Genomic DNA, 14,597 nt, shown 5'->3' with positions numbered 1-14,597 from the left:
TTATGAAATAATATTTCGGAGGTGCCGCGGGCGCGTGCAAGTGTGTCTAGGCTCAGAACGGACAGCGGAAAGAACGAGGAGACCGGGACGGATGCAAGTTTTGAAAACATGATGATGCAATGCACATGATGACATGACAAGATGCAACACGCAAGCGAATGACATGGCAGAGACAGCGAATAACTGGAAGACACCTGGCGCATCGGTCTCGGGGCGTCACATAAATCTTTGGACTTGAGATTACATTTTAGATATCTATGTAGATAATTTAAGCATGATAGAGAATTTGATTGCAATATATAGTGTTTTTAACGGAAATGTGAGATAAATAATGTGATTGCAAGACAGCAAGAAGTTCTACTGTCATTTCCTTACATACTGGCAATAACTACATTGTTTTTAAAGCAGCGAATAACCATAATAGTTTATAAGTACCCTACATCATAGCGCTTGCACGGAATGAACGTTGTTCATTTCAGATGAAACTAGTACATCATATGAAATAACTAGTAGTACAAAGAGGATGCTAGATAGGTAACGACGCGGTTGAGGAATCAGTCTGTTGTTGTCTTCATGGAGGATGATATCTTCTTAATCTCAGGCCTCCTTGGGTTGAGATCATTGAAGCGGTGGTAAACTAGGATATAGCAAATTTCCTTCCTGAAGACATCCATTGCCCACTGTATGGAAGCAACGAACAGTTAAAATGGGATGAAGTTGTACATATAAAGTTGTGATTGTATAGAACATTGCCATAACATTTAGGTGTGTTAAATAATAAACCTTGTAATTTCCAATGAGCTCCTTGCCATTGTGACACAGAAGTACTTTTATAACCCAGAAACCACAGTCATCACTGTCATAATAATAAGTATTAGTATTTCATTATATTGTTCATGAAGTATATAACAAAAGATGTAGCATCCATACTTGTTTGTTTGTTTTCCAGCATAAGAACACTTCCTTGGGAAATCCATAAATGCGAAAGCACTCTTTTGGAGATAATCATTCAATGCTTTTTGGCGATTGTTGGCCTGCAATTTGTTGAGAAACTTAGGGAATAAATAGTATTTATATGTGACATATCAGGTACAATATTTAAATAAAAATTCAGATTTAGGAAATATGAAATACAGGTAGTGAAGGAATGACATACCATGTTCTCCAAGATAACCTTGTGCGGGTCTTCACCTTCTTTCACTTCTAAGTTAGAGTCATAAATTTCAATTGTGTTTTCCATGAGGTTAATGACCGCCAGAATCCAATGGTAGTCATATAGTGTAGGGAGAAATATCTTGAAAAAAAAGGAAAAAGTTGTTTATTAGTAAGATGGACTGACAAAAGAAAGTAATAATGTAGATGGTGAAAGATTACCTGCTCAACATTTTGAAGTGCCAACTTACTAAGCTTCTTGCATAGATATAGATGGTTGCATTTCTTTGGGTTTTTTAGCAATTCGGTCTAAATTAGAATGCAGAGTGGTTAGATAACAACACTGGAATGAAAAGTATGGGTAAGAACAGTAAAGAGTGCTTACTATAATTGTCTGGTCCAATATAACCTTGGTCTTTGATCCCCAATCATACATAAGTGCCACGGACAGTAACCACATCATATTTTTGCACATCTTTCCTTTTGGCATTAGGCATTGTACTAACTCTCTTTCTGTTGCAGAAGCTGGACCTATCCTTATCTTGGTACCACCGGTGTCATTGTCCTCGTGTCGTCGTGTCCTACGTAAACCTCGGAACTTGCTACTAGCCACAAGAGTATTGTACAGGTTGTTCAACTTCTTCATTGGATATTGCTTCTTCTTAACGATCTCAGATATCCCTTCAGTGATCTCATCTTTCTTCTGATAACGCTGTTTTCTCATCTTCATAGAAGGATTTATGCTACCAGCATAATCAAAACATTCTCCATCTGGTAAAGGCTCAGCAAGCTTAGAGATGTGCTTACAATCAATTGTTTTAGGAGATGAAGGTTCCTCGGCTATGTGAACTATCTCTATATCTCTGAAGTTGTGTCCTGATATTTCAATATTTACAAGTCACATAATTAATTCTATAGTAAGTCATGTAGAATATAAATACATTATATATGTGATAACATTTCTTTGTTGTATTAACTTACTAGGGGTTAAATGAGAAGTATGAGAGTTTGAATCTTTCTTGCCCACTTTAGATATATCATCATCTTCGGTGCGCTCAGAACTTACTTCTGCAACTGAATTGTTGGAAGGATGGTCTTGGGATTCCTCTTCTTTTTGTCCAGTTAGATCATTTTGGGCAACGTTTGCAACCTCTTGTTGTGTAGACTGACAAGATGATGATTCTATGTCTCCTGTAGTGCACTGAGTCTCAATTTCTGCTAGTGCAAGAGTTTGTTCTAAGGTTTCAGTGAGCACTTCATTGATAGCATGACTTAGTGATTGGTTGTTATCATTTGCAGGTGGTGGATTCGTTGTCATACCTAGAATCATTTTCACACATTTGTCTAGTAATTTTTTATCAGAATCTTGCATTGCTGAAGATTCCTTTGGTGAGGTTTGACCAATTTGCAAAGTGATACCTGAGGGTTGAGTGCTTGGTTTGGGCATAGCAGAAGGTAAATTTGAATGGTCTATCTACAAAACATCCAAACTGGAGGATTTGTGGTCGGGGAGAACTGAAGTTTCGAAAACAATATGTTGAGGCTGAATAAGCTTGTCAGTATCTTCAGGTCTTGAGACTTCGTGTAGCGTAGATGCAGCAATATGTTCAGTAGTATCAATAGTAGCAGCTCCTGGTACATTCATCCTATCATATTCCCTGGTCATTTGACTGACTGACATAATTGATACATCACCAACTATTTCTATGGATAAAGGTGGTGAAGAAATATCTGCAACATCTTTTAAAGTGGCATGACTATCAGCAATTTTAATATCTTTCTTCGATTCAATTTCATTTTTGCTGACATCAAGATTTCCAAATTGCTTATTCGATTGGTTCTGAAATTCATCTTCAAGTGTCGTCTTGTCTGTATGTTGTAGTTGAATAACATCTGAGGCAGCATTGTGTGCCAAACTATCCATATTTGTAGCTTTATGTGCATCAGCAACAAGTATTTCAGATGCAGATTCTGTTGATTTTGGAGCAATGAAGTCAGTATCCGGAATTACATCAACAGTTGTTGGCGTAGTAACGGTATTACGTACTTCATGCAAAACATTTATTGTGGAATCCTGTTTTGCATGTTCAACAACAAATACATTACTCTCTGGTTGATCCCCTGGGTTGCCCTGTCCAGGCCCAGTGATATTAGTACTAACAGGTACAACAGAAGCAGTGTCCGCTTGAACATCAGTACCAACAATCTTCAGCATTGATGAATCTTCACTCGGTATGTTGTTTTTCTCAGCTTGAACAATATGTGAATGGACTTGGTCGCCATCCTTGTTTGGAAGGATAAAAGGACTTGTGGGAATGATGACTGCAGGGACTAAATCTGGCTGATGTGGAACCGCACATATATTTGACGCCGGTAGAACATTGGCAACAAAAGTATCTTGTCTTTCTATGGTCTCTTGTCTTTCCACAAATGGATCTTTACAAGCAGCAGGTTCAGCCTGAACAATCTGATCGGTGGGAATAATTTCTTTAGAAGAAGAAGGCTCGTACTGAGTAATCTGACCAACAAATGATGAAGCGGGATGGAAATTGTCCAGTTTGACATTTTCTTTGTTCACCAAATTAGTTGCTGGTGGTGATTCATGAGTACCAATTTGTACTATTCCATTCATGAACGTTGGAGATGAAGGTGTGCCAGCTGTCAATTGTGGGATGGCATCAACATGAGTGCTAGTTTGGTGACCACACTGAGCAGACTTGGCAGAAAGCAGAACAACTTCATCTAGATTGGAGTGACATGGACTTTCTGTTCCTATACTTCCTTTGGTCAAAGTGGGATCATCATTATGCAGAGAACTTCCTGCACGTGCGTCATCATTCATTGGTAACATAGCCTTATGAATCTCTTCCTGGACCAAGGCTGCCATTTCCTTCGTTTTCTTTATTTCAAGCTGTTGCAGATTGTTTTGAAGCTTGCGTTTAGACAAAGTTATCAACTTTTGTCGCTCGGCTGTGTAGTGGTCTTCAAGCTTCTTAATCCGTTTGATCAAATTCTGCAAGTCGGACAGAGACTAATTAATGAAGATATGAATGAAAAAGCATGAAGTACTATAACAAATAGTTAACAAATCACCTCATCTATAGATTGATCTGACGGGCGCTTCTTTGAAGTTTGTACTACCTTTTGCGGAAGTTTATGTTTCTCTTGGCAAGGTACATTACTTATAGTAGCTGTAACTAGTGGCATGGAATGTGTAGATTTTGCGTTATCATCAATATCATCATCATGGTCTTCCACAGTTGGGAAATTTTCTAACTTTTCATCGTCCTTCAATAGAATACACGAAGATTCAGTTCATAAGTTAGTGCAATTTGGTAAAATGAAGAATATGAATAAGTACATGAATTGTATACCAGTAAGCTCTCAAAGAACTTGCAATGGTCTTGTGTCTTCTTTTTTCCAGTATTATCGATTTGTTCCAGTACTACCGAGCTCACACATTTAATCCTTGGGTAACCCTCGGGTATTGTTACTAAATCTGATTTAAGTAGATCCACATATATGAGCTAGAACAAGTAGACACAATATAAAGAGGATTTATTAGTACCCCAGTGATGTGGAATGTGTAGTGGAAGCATAGTATGTGGAATTTTTTAAAGGTTTAGCTTACATGTAGAATATGAACGCATCCACCGACGTTCAGGTTGTGCACTTTGTTTCCCCTTGAGTCACGAATTGCATCGATAAGGTAGTCAGCAGCAAAACGACACCAATTCATACGAGGTATGTCGCTCAAGTCCTTCAAAGCTCCTAGCAGGTAACTTCTATTAATTTGGTAACCAGTCGTTGGAGCTAAGTAGGCGCATAGGATGACTTTCATGAAACATGAGCAAAACTTGTCCTTGTCTTTCTCCTCTTTGTATGTTAGCATCATGTCTGTCGCTTCCTTTAGTGATTCTCCTCTTCCGGCCGTAGCAGATTGAATTCAGTTTTACCTCTAAAAGGCTTGTCACGAACCCTACCGGGACGGGGCATTGGAACTGCTTTATCAAGAGCAGGTAACTTCAACAGGTTTTCAACAGCATGTACTATAGAAACCTTCTTGTTTCTGAATACTAGACACTTGCTGTCACAGTCAACTCTTTTCATCAGCCATATAGTTAGCTTTCTTGGTAACTTGCACTCAATCATGTCGATGAGTGATCCAAATCCCAATTCTTCTATCCATTTTAGCTGTTCTGGACATAGTTGTTTTATAATGTCGCGTATCTTCACTGGATCGCATTTCCAGTTGATGGTCTACATGCATGTGCGGGTAGCGCCAGGTTAGTGGTGCCATCAGAACGTATCTTTTAACGCAAAGCAAACATTAAGTGTAGTAAGTATATACCTGCTTAACTTCGGCGGTAGTAGCTCTCTTAAGTTTCTTCGAAGATGTTCTACGGCTATTCCTGGTTGATTTTGATTGAGAGGAAACATCACTATCACTCATGTCCACACTACAACTTTCATCAGAGTTGGTTTTATGAAAGCTTGGAGATTTCTGGTGACGGCGTGCGGAATTAGTCATCTGTGAATTTTATAATTTGAAATAAAGAATCAGCTAAGGTAGAATTAATAAATTGGTAAAGAGAAGATTCAGTTAACAGTAACTTGAACATTTCAGTACGGATGTAGCAGTTTGGGTCGTTGATTAGTTTACTATGTTAGTTTACTATGCAGAATCCTTTCTGCCAGATCTTGTTAGTCACTAGGTTAGTTTACTATGCTGAATACAATTATAGTTTTTACAACATTTTTAAGTACCATGTGAAATGCAGTGGTACTGACATTTGATTAGTACAATCTAAACACTATATCTAACATTTCAATAAGAATTATGTGCCATCTTATTTCAATAACCATTGACACTCTGAACTTCAAAATTGTGTTTCAATGAAAACAGAAATTTTGTAGAATAGGAATTTCACTAGCACGATCAGATTCATATTAAGGGTAATAAATAACATATTTCAATCACAGTTTCTGTACCAAGAAACTATTTCAGTTCGAACATCTCAGTACTAATGAGCTCCACCATTTTCGAATATACACATGGGGATCTAGGGTTAGAGAAGCAAAGCATTTATAAAATCCCGAATGTAGGTTTGGACCAGTCGGATTTCTACATATCTTTCCCAAGTTAACTAAATCTAGAAACTCCAAACGAAGATGAGTAGCCAAAGTAATGAGTAAATGAAGATGGATAGCTAACCTTGATGGACTAATGAGGGCAGACGAACAGGGCGGCGGAAGGCAGCCAGTCGACGGGGAGGAAATGAGCCCGGTGAGCCGCGAAGAAAGCGGCCCGGCCGCGGAGCCAGCGGGGAAGAAATCAGCCCGGTCAGCCGTGAAGAACGGGACCCGGCGGCGGATGAATCATCGACACCCCGGAAAAGAAGATATGATTGCGGTAAAAATGGAAGGGGGCTAGGGTGGGTGAGGACTGAGGGGGGTAAACACAAGGGGTTAAAAACAAATGGGGCCAACAATTGATAGGATGTAATGGTGAATACAGCGGCCCAGAAGATGGAATACATTGATATACAAACATGTGGGCCATCGAGTGGCACGAATCGCAAACAACGCCAACGCCAACGGCGGATGCAACTCCGGTACATCCCGCCTTCGGTAAAAAGGAGTTTGCGGGCCCACTCTGTTGTGGGGATCTCGTACGTGCATCCCACCGGTGCAAAGAAGGGAAGTTGTTGCGGTGTGACCCGAGAGAGATACGAAAGGACTGCTCCTCCACGCATGAAACAACTATGGCATCGCTGGGAAATGATAGTACTCCGTAGTACGTAGTCTGCCTCATGTCTAGCCTCGTCACATCCAGCTATCACCTCCAACCACGCATGTCCTTCCTTCGACCGGCCTTTGTCTCGGACGCCTCTCCCTTGCCGTATGGTATGGACCAGGCCACGAGCGCACACCGCCATGGCCATGGGTCCAGCCGTCGAAATGGCATGTCGTAGTGCTCACCAGAAGGGCGTCGAAGCGTTCTATAGACAAATCTAGTTGCAAAACGGCTGAAATATGATCAAGAGAGCTAAAGAGAAAAGTACCCAGTTACAAAACGGCTGAAAACTTGAGAACTGCAAGGCTCAAAGTTCCCTGCATCGATATGTTCAATTTCTTCTTCTAGAAAAGAGAGCCCCCTCTCTGATTTCCATTATCCGAAATCACCATGTCTTGCAAACTACCAGAACGATCAATAGTATAAACTACACTGCCAACTTAGACCACATTGACAGATCGAAATGATGCGTGCCCCTGACGATGTAGAACTGGGCATCCCCCGCTACCCATCAGGATTGCAACCTCCGGCCCAAAAGAAAACTAAGTCGGAAGACACACACCACTCTCCCTCCTGAGAAATCCCACAAGCTGGACTCTCGAGGACAGAGCATAATAAGTTAACTATGATCAACATCACACATATCTAACTCAGTCTAAGCAAGAGATAAGGATATGTTCAAAATTAGATATGCTAGGTTTCAGTAAATTGTTTTCCTATATGCAATATGCACCTTGTACTTTGCATGATATACGGCACTTGTGCCTAATGTGTAGTGTGACCTATTGTTTTCCTATATGCAATATACACCTTGTACTTCGCATGATATACGGCACTTGTGCCTAATGTCTAGTGTGACCTATAATCACAGTGCGGTGCAATATATACCCTCGTAAATCCAACATGTACTGATCTACACCAGTGCAGTATGTACTGCCCACGCAACAACTGGTACTCTTCATATAGCGCATCATGTACTTCTCCACCCCACCATAGCACAACTTCTACTCCCTATGCAAGACAGTTTATAATCGCCACATAGCACAACTTGTACTCCCCGCGTAGCTCTACATGTACTCCCTCCATAGCGCGCCTATACTCCCCATGAGTTAATAAGTGCACACTAAGCAATACATGTGCACAAACTATGAGCACACGATTCTCTAAAAAAACTATGCAACACAAAAGAACAATGAAAAACAGAAAAAGGAAAGAAAAAGGAAACAAAAGGAAAGGAAACTAGAGAATAAGCCAAAGAATACAAGAACCAAGGAAAAACCATAAAAACATAATCTGCTGGGTTTTTTTGCGGGAGAAACATAATCTGCCGTTGTCCCACGGGCGCCCCTATATCTCGCCTTCATATTCTCCAAAAAACTCGCCTTCAACGAGCCCAGCTTCCGACTTGCTGAAGGGGCAAGCGAGATGGGTTGGCCAACGCGCATGGGAGGCCACTTGTGATGCCCCTGATTTGACCGTACACTAATCATACACGCAAATGTGTACGATCAAGATCAAGGACTCACGGGAAGATATCACAACACAACTCTAGACACAAATTAAAATAATACAAGCTTTATATTACAAGTCAGGGGCCTCGAGGGCTCGAATACATAAGCTCGAATACATAAGAGTCAGCGGAAGCAACAACATCTGAGTACAGACATAAGTTAAACAAATTTGCCTTAAGAAGGCTAACACAAAAGCAACATCGATCGAAAAGGCAGGGCCTCCTGCCTGGGAGCCTCCTAACTACTCCTGGTCGTCGGCGGCCTCCACGTAGTAGTAGGCACCCTCAGCGTAGTAGCAGTCGTCATCGAAGGTGGCGTTTGGACCCCCATCTGGTTGCGACATCTGAGAAGAATGGAAAAAGGGGGAAAAGAGGAAGCAAAGCAATCGTGAGTACTCATCCAAAGTACTCGCAAGCAAGGATCTACACTACATATGCATCGGTATCAATGAAAGGGGTAGTATCTGTGGACTAACTGCAGAATGCCAGAATAAGAGGGGGACGAGCTAGTCCTATCGAAGACTAGCATCTTCAAGCGTCTTGCAGCATCAGGAGAGATAAGAGTAGCATAAAGTAAAGTAGTAGAGTATCAACCTCGGCCAGAGATCCTTTCTCGACTCCCTGCGAGAAAGCAATCCCAGAGCCATACTATACATTTCTCATTCACAATCCATTTCTCATCACAAGTATCCAGTTCTAGTTGTATCGATCGGGATACAACTTCAAGTGTCCGTTACCGTAGGACAGGCTATCGATAGATGTTTTCTTCCCTGCAGGGGTGCACCAACTTACCCACCACGCTCGATTAACTCCGGCCGGACACACTTTCCTGGGTCATGCCCGGCCTCGGCCAAACGATACGCCGCAACCCGACCTAGGCTTGATAGAGAGGTCAGCACGTTGGACTAAACCTATGCCCCCAGGGGTCTTGGGCCATCACCCCGGGAACTCCTGCACGTTGCGTGGGCGGCCGGTGAGCAGACCTAGCTACCTCCTTAAAAGGCAGGAGCTTGCCAGTCCAAACCGGCGCGCGCCACTCAGTCGCTGACATCTAATAAGCTTCGGCTGATGTATACGACGCAGAATGCCCATACAATGCCCACGTGATGGTTAGTGTTATCAGGCCAGAGGCCCCTCAGATCAAATATCCAAACCGTTAGTGCGTTGGCAGTGCGGTCACGAGCAGAGACTCACGAAAGATGTGACCCTGTCGCCCCATCTCGAGTACTTGCGGCAAGGGCTAAGAATGCCCGGCCACGTATCGTAATTATCTCGCGGGCACCCTCCAGGTCAACCCGTCTCCACATCACTCGCTATTAAGCTCGCGCGGGTACCCCTCAGGGCCGACCCGTCTTTAGTAACATGGTTCAGTGTAAATTCATAGTAACCATAGTAATTGTGTGTCTAACACCAAGGGGAAAACCTGAGGAATCATCCCCGGTGAATTCCACTCGATGTAATCACCAAGGTGAACGTAAGAGGATCCACCCTCGAGGTTCACACTTGAGGGGTTGCACGACAGAGCCGTATCGGAAGTGGTTAAGGAGGAAATCACCCTCGATGACCACGACCGAATAGCTACACTACAGAGATCTCATCAGGAGTGGTGTAAGAGGTTCCACCCTCGGCACTCAATGGTAACTCTGCAGAGTCAAGCAACAAAAGGGGAAAGTGATGTGCGGTGCCGGGGCCTGGTCTTCAATCCCGTTGGTCGGGTCTTCGATGATAAAGCAGGGGTAACAAGGACAAGGTGGGGGTCACTGATGGGTCACTAACCACCTATACTAAGCAGTTTAGAATAAGCAGGCAAGGTAACAATAAGCAGGTAACAAAAACAGCTATGCATCAGAGTAGGATCATATAGAAAGCAACTGCAATTCTAATGCAAGCATGAGAGGGAAAGAAATGGGCGATATCGGAATGCTCAAGGGGGTTTGCTTGCCTGGAAGCTCTATTGAAAAGGAAGAAGTGTCTTCGTCAACGTAGTCGATCACAAGGGCAGCATCAGTCTCGGGGGTCTACCGGAGAGAAGAGAGGGAAGAAACAGTAAATATCGAGCAGACAAGGCATAACATGGCAATACGCGGTGCTAGAGGTGAACTAGCGTGGTACTACACGTTGAAGACGGAGAGGGAAAACATCCGGAGGGGTTTTCCTGGTGTTAGGAATTTTCCGGACACATGAAAGAGAGGGGAAAGTCCCATGTTCAGCATGCTATGGGCATGTGACAGATGAACGGACCGCACATTCAGATTCATTGAATTTTTTTGAGCAACTTTCATGTAGAAAACATTTTCATCCGAGTTACGGATTATTTTCTATGATTTATCAGAGATTTAAACAATTTCTGAAATTTAATCTAATTAATTAAAAATGTGAAAAGGCTACGTGCACCTGGTGCAGTGCACCAGAGATGCACCAGTGTGACTGACAGTGGCTCCAGTCAACTGCTGACTCAGCAGTTGACTGGTCCACGGTTGATCAATGAACTGGTCCGATGGGACCCGCCTGTCAGCGACCCATGGCCTAAATATATATTTTTAAACTAACAGGTTTTACTTAGTGACCTGGGGCCAAGTTGTTAGTGGGGGGTTAGTGGATTCAGTGGGGTTAGTGGGGGGGTTAACCCCTGATTAACCGAGGCAGGGGGCCGACTAGGCTTGCGCGGGCGCAAGGCGCTGGCGGCCTCGCTCAGCAGTGGCGAAGGGCGGGGAGCCGGGGAAGGCCCCAAGCGGCGGCCCTGGTAGGCGCGGCCAGGCGCCGGCGGGCGGAGGCGGTCGCGCTGCCAGGCGCGAGGTGCGGGCACGAGTCAAGGCGCCGCAGTAGCAGAGCAGTTAGCGGCGGGAGGCACCGAGCGGCACTAGCAGTGGCGGCGCGAGGGGGGCTAGCAGCCGGAGCGCGTGCGGGCGCAGTTTGCAGCTAGGGCGTCCAACAGCAACGGCGGCGGAGCCGCAGCAGCCGCACAGCGGCAGCAGGAGGCGAGGCTGCGAGCGTGCGGGCGCACGCCTTGGCGTGGCCAGGCGGGCGCGGGTGGAACGTCGCGGCGCGTGGGTGCGAGCGGGCGCGAGGCAGCCGTGGGTCAGGAGCGCGGACGGGGCAGCCGAGGCGTGGCTCGGGTGCGGTCAGAGGCGGGGCGAGCGCGAGCTCGATAGGAGCTCGGGCGCGGTGCGGTGGTCTACGGCGTTCGGGACAAGGGGGACAAGAGGGGAAGCGACGGCGAAGCTCACAGTGGGGATGAAGGGTCGGGCAGTGGGCTCGGAGAAGGCCTGAATAGGGCTCCGTGCTCGAGCCCGATGGCTCAGGCAATGTGGCGGACGGTGGAGGTTCTCCCCGACGTGGTTTCCGGCGAGGGAGAGCGCGGTGGCCGCGTCCATGGCGTCGTCACGGCAACGGATGCGCACGAGTATTCGTGTGAGAGGGAAAAGGGAGAGGAAGCGAGAGGAGAGTGGCAGGGGAGTGGGAGGGGCGCCCGAGGCGTCGCCCTTATCCCCTCCCGGCGTCGGCGCCGGCGAGGTGGTTCGGGGCAACCTGCCCCTGTAGCGACCCGGTCGCGTCTCGCGTGAACGGGGAGAAGGGAGGGATCGCCAGGATGGGCCGACCTGGCTGTTTAGTTAGGTGCGCCAAACCTTCTAGTAGATTAGGCCTTTCTCCTTTTTATTTATATTTTATTTACTGTTTTCGATTTTAGCTACTGTTTTCTATTTAATTGCAAGACTAAATGAGTTTTGTTCGATATGAGACTTGTCACATAAATCAAACACATTATTTGTAGGAGTCAAAAAAAGTTTGAGGCAAAAAGGAGTTGTCTAAACATTTTTAGAAATTGAAAAGGACAATTTAAATTGCTACTGGACCACTAAATAATTTTCAGGGGCACTTTGGGAAACCAAAAGAGGTCTTTCCAACATGAAAAATATCCAGGGATTATTTGCCACACTTTGAACATTTTAGTTTTCATGTTGGAGAAATTTGAATTTTTGACTTTAGATTGGATTTGAATTTGAATGGTGAGTTGGATCAAGTGAAGATTAACAACAGTAACATGATGACATGGCACCATTAACAGAGGATTACTGTAGCATGACACTGGGGGTGTTACACCACTTCTTTTTATTATCTTTTTATACGTTTTTTGTCTTCATTTTTCCCTTCATTTTTGTACATTTGTTTATACTTTGAAATATTCTAAATATATATATTACAAAAAAATACTATACAAAAAACATTTGAAAACTGTTGAACAAGTATCTAAACAATGTTAATCGAGCATTTGGAAAATGTTGAACGTGTATAGAAAAAATGTTGATCATGTATTAAAATATGTTGAACACAAGTATTCGAAAAATGTTAATAAAGCATTTGCAAAATGTTGAACGTGTATAGAAAAATTATTGATCATGTATTACAAAAATGATGAAATTTTTCCATCATGTATGTAAAAATGTTAATCAAGCATTTGAAAAAAAATGTTTAACAAGTATTTCAAAAATGTTAATCAAGCATTTGGGAAATGTTGGACGTGTATAAAAAATGTTGACCATGTATTAGAAATGATGAATTTTTTTATCATGTATATAAAAATGTTAATCAAGCATTTGAAAAAGATGTTGAACAAGTGTTTGAATAATGTTAATCAAGTGTTTGGAAAATGTTAAATATGTATAGAAAAAACTTTGACCATGTATTAAAAATCTTAATCAAGCATTTTCAAAATGTATAGAAAAATGTTGACCATGTATTAAAAAATGCTAATCTTGTATATGAAAAATGTAAATCAAGCATTTAAAAATGTTTAAAATGTACATAAAAAATGTTGACTATATACAAAAAAATGTAAATTTTGTATTGAAGAAGTGTTAAACGGGTATTAGAAAAATGTTGTTCACACAGAAGCAAAATGTAGGATGAAAACCAAAAGAAACAAAAAAAACCAAAAAACAAACAAACCAAAGAAACAAATGAGAGAATGAAAAAAGAATTAAAAAATCGGAGAACACAAAAGAAAAGAAGAAAAAACCTCAAAAAACTGGCTCGAATTGCCGCAAGAAAGACGCCCCCCTACTACTAGCCATGAACATGAAGCGGGCAGAGTGGCTAGCAGCGTCGGACTTTTCCTTGGAGGTATCGTTATCGAGGCATTCCCTAAACGGCGCCCGTTATCGCTAGTGGTTTTTCTGATTTTTGGCTACACAATATGAAAAGAAAATAAAAAGTGCTGGAAAGGGGACTGGAACCCAGGTCTATTCATTAGAGTTTGAGCCGAATAACCAACTAAGCCACCCTTAGTTGTTGTCTATTGAATATAAACAAGGTTACTTTAACCTTTCTTTTTTCTGTTATATCGGCGATAATAATTGTTTTTGCTTGGTAACTTTGGCATGACCAGCGTGATAACTATGACTTGAGCAACATGATAACTATACTATGATAAGCCTGATAACTATAATATGAGAAGGTTAATGACTATACGATGAGAAGCACGATAACTTTAGCATGGGGTAGTGGTAACTTCACACTGGGATATGTTTTGACAACAAAAAATTACCGGGACATGTTTCAGTAACGTTTTTCACATGGGTAAAGAGTTATCAAATGTGTTGTACGTAAGTTACTGGTTGTCTGGTGCGTAAATTACCATGCTATTTGCACTAGGTTAGCAGGGCATATTTCTAGAACTTTTCGCCCAAGGTGAAAAGTTATCAATGCGTTTATATGCAAGTTATCAGGTTAATTGTACGTAAGTTATCATCTTATTTACACAGAAAGCTACTGGGGATATATTTTAACAATTTGTTCACCTCAGATGGTAAAAAATGGTATTTTATTTGAACTTGGCAGGAGCCAAGTAGTGGGTGAGTTGGCTAGTGTGTTAAGATCTCAATATTGAAGTCTTGAGTTTAATTATCAGCTTTATCATGATTTTTTAGGCTATAAAACTACAAGGTCGAAACTACAATATGGAAACTACTAGCATCAAGATTTGTTTCCAACATCTTTTTCTCCTAAAATTATCAGGCCTGCGATGTGTGAGTTATCAAGCTATTCGCACAAAAAATAACCAAGGGGTATTTCATCAACGTGCCTCCCTCCACCCGGTCGCCAAATTTACCAAGACCTATGCACATAAGTTATCAGGTC

The 14,597-nt window shown here is 42.7% G+C and overlaps 2 protein-coding genes across 2 annotated transcripts; both read right to left on the bottom strand.

Annotated features, from left to right (window-relative positions):
• Positions 1–344: 344 nt before the first annotated feature.
• Positions 345–2,622, bottom strand: LOC119267521. The gene is made up of 7 exons (XM_037548911.1): positions 2,134–2,622; positions 1,538–2,028; positions 1,375–1,461; positions 1,157–1,294; positions 931–1,034; positions 784–856; positions 345–680 (listed from the first exon to the last, which is right to left on the bottom strand). The coding sequence occupies exons 1-7, from the start codon at positions 2,597–2,599 to the stop codon at positions 555–557; spliced, it is 1,485 nt and encodes a 494-aa protein (XP_037404808.1). The 5' UTR covers positions 2,600–2,622; the 3' UTR covers positions 345–554.
• On the bottom strand, positions 2,607–6,531 carry LOC119267520. The gene is made up of 6 exons (XM_037548910.1): positions 6,368–6,531; positions 5,504–5,683; positions 4,784–5,412; positions 4,527–4,679; positions 4,246–4,440; positions 2,607–4,165 (listed from the first exon to the last, which is right to left on the bottom strand). Exons 3-6 carry the CDS (start codon positions 5,045–5,047, stop codon positions 2,627–2,629), a joined length of 2,151 nt encoding a protein of 716 aa, XP_037404807.1. The 5' UTR covers positions 5,048–5,412; positions 5,504–5,683; positions 6,368–6,531; the 3' UTR covers positions 2,607–2,626.
• Positions 6,532–14,597: the final 8,066 nt, after the last annotated feature.

The sequence above is a fragment of the Triticum dicoccoides genome, chromosome 3A (genome assembly GCF_002162155.2).
Source record: "Triticum dicoccoides isolate Atlit2015 ecotype Zavitan chromosome 3A, WEW_v2.0, whole genome shotgun sequence".
Taxonomy (NCBI): domain Eukaryota; kingdom Viridiplantae; phylum Streptophyta; class Magnoliopsida; order Poales; family Poaceae; genus Triticum; species Triticum dicoccoides.
The sequence above is the reverse complement of the archived record's forward strand: the minus strand, read 5'-3'. Positions and strand labels throughout refer to the sequence as shown.

What these genes read in the sequence shown, in the direction of transcription:
- LOC119267521 (XM_037548911.1), bottom strand. Translation starts at nt 2,599, where the DNA reads ATGCCCAAACCAAGCACTCAACCCTCAGGTATCACTTTGCAAATTGGT. An exon ending in TATTGGACCAGACAATTATA is followed by an intron (nt 1,462 to 1,537) that starts GTAAGCACTCTT and finishes ATTCTAATTTAG; the next exon opens with ACCGAATTGCTAAAAAACCC. An exon ending in AGCTCATTGGAAATTACAAG is followed by an intron (nt 681 to 783) that starts GTTTATTATTTA and finishes GCTTCCATACAG; the next exon opens with TGGGCAATGGATGTCTTCAG.
- LOC119267520 (XM_037548910.1), bottom strand. Translation starts at nt 5,047, where the DNA reads ATGATGCTAACATACAAAGAGGAGAAAGACAAGGACAAGTTTTGCTCA. An exon ending in GATGCGTTCATATTCTACAT is followed by an intron (nt 4,680 to 4,783) that starts GTAAGCTAAACC and finishes TACTTGTTCTAG; the next exon opens with CTCATATATGTGGATCTACT. An exon ending in AGTTCTTTGAGAGCTTACTG is followed by an intron (nt 4,441 to 4,526) that starts GTATACAATTCA and finishes ATTCTATTGAAG; the next exon opens with GACGATGAAAAGTTAGAAAA.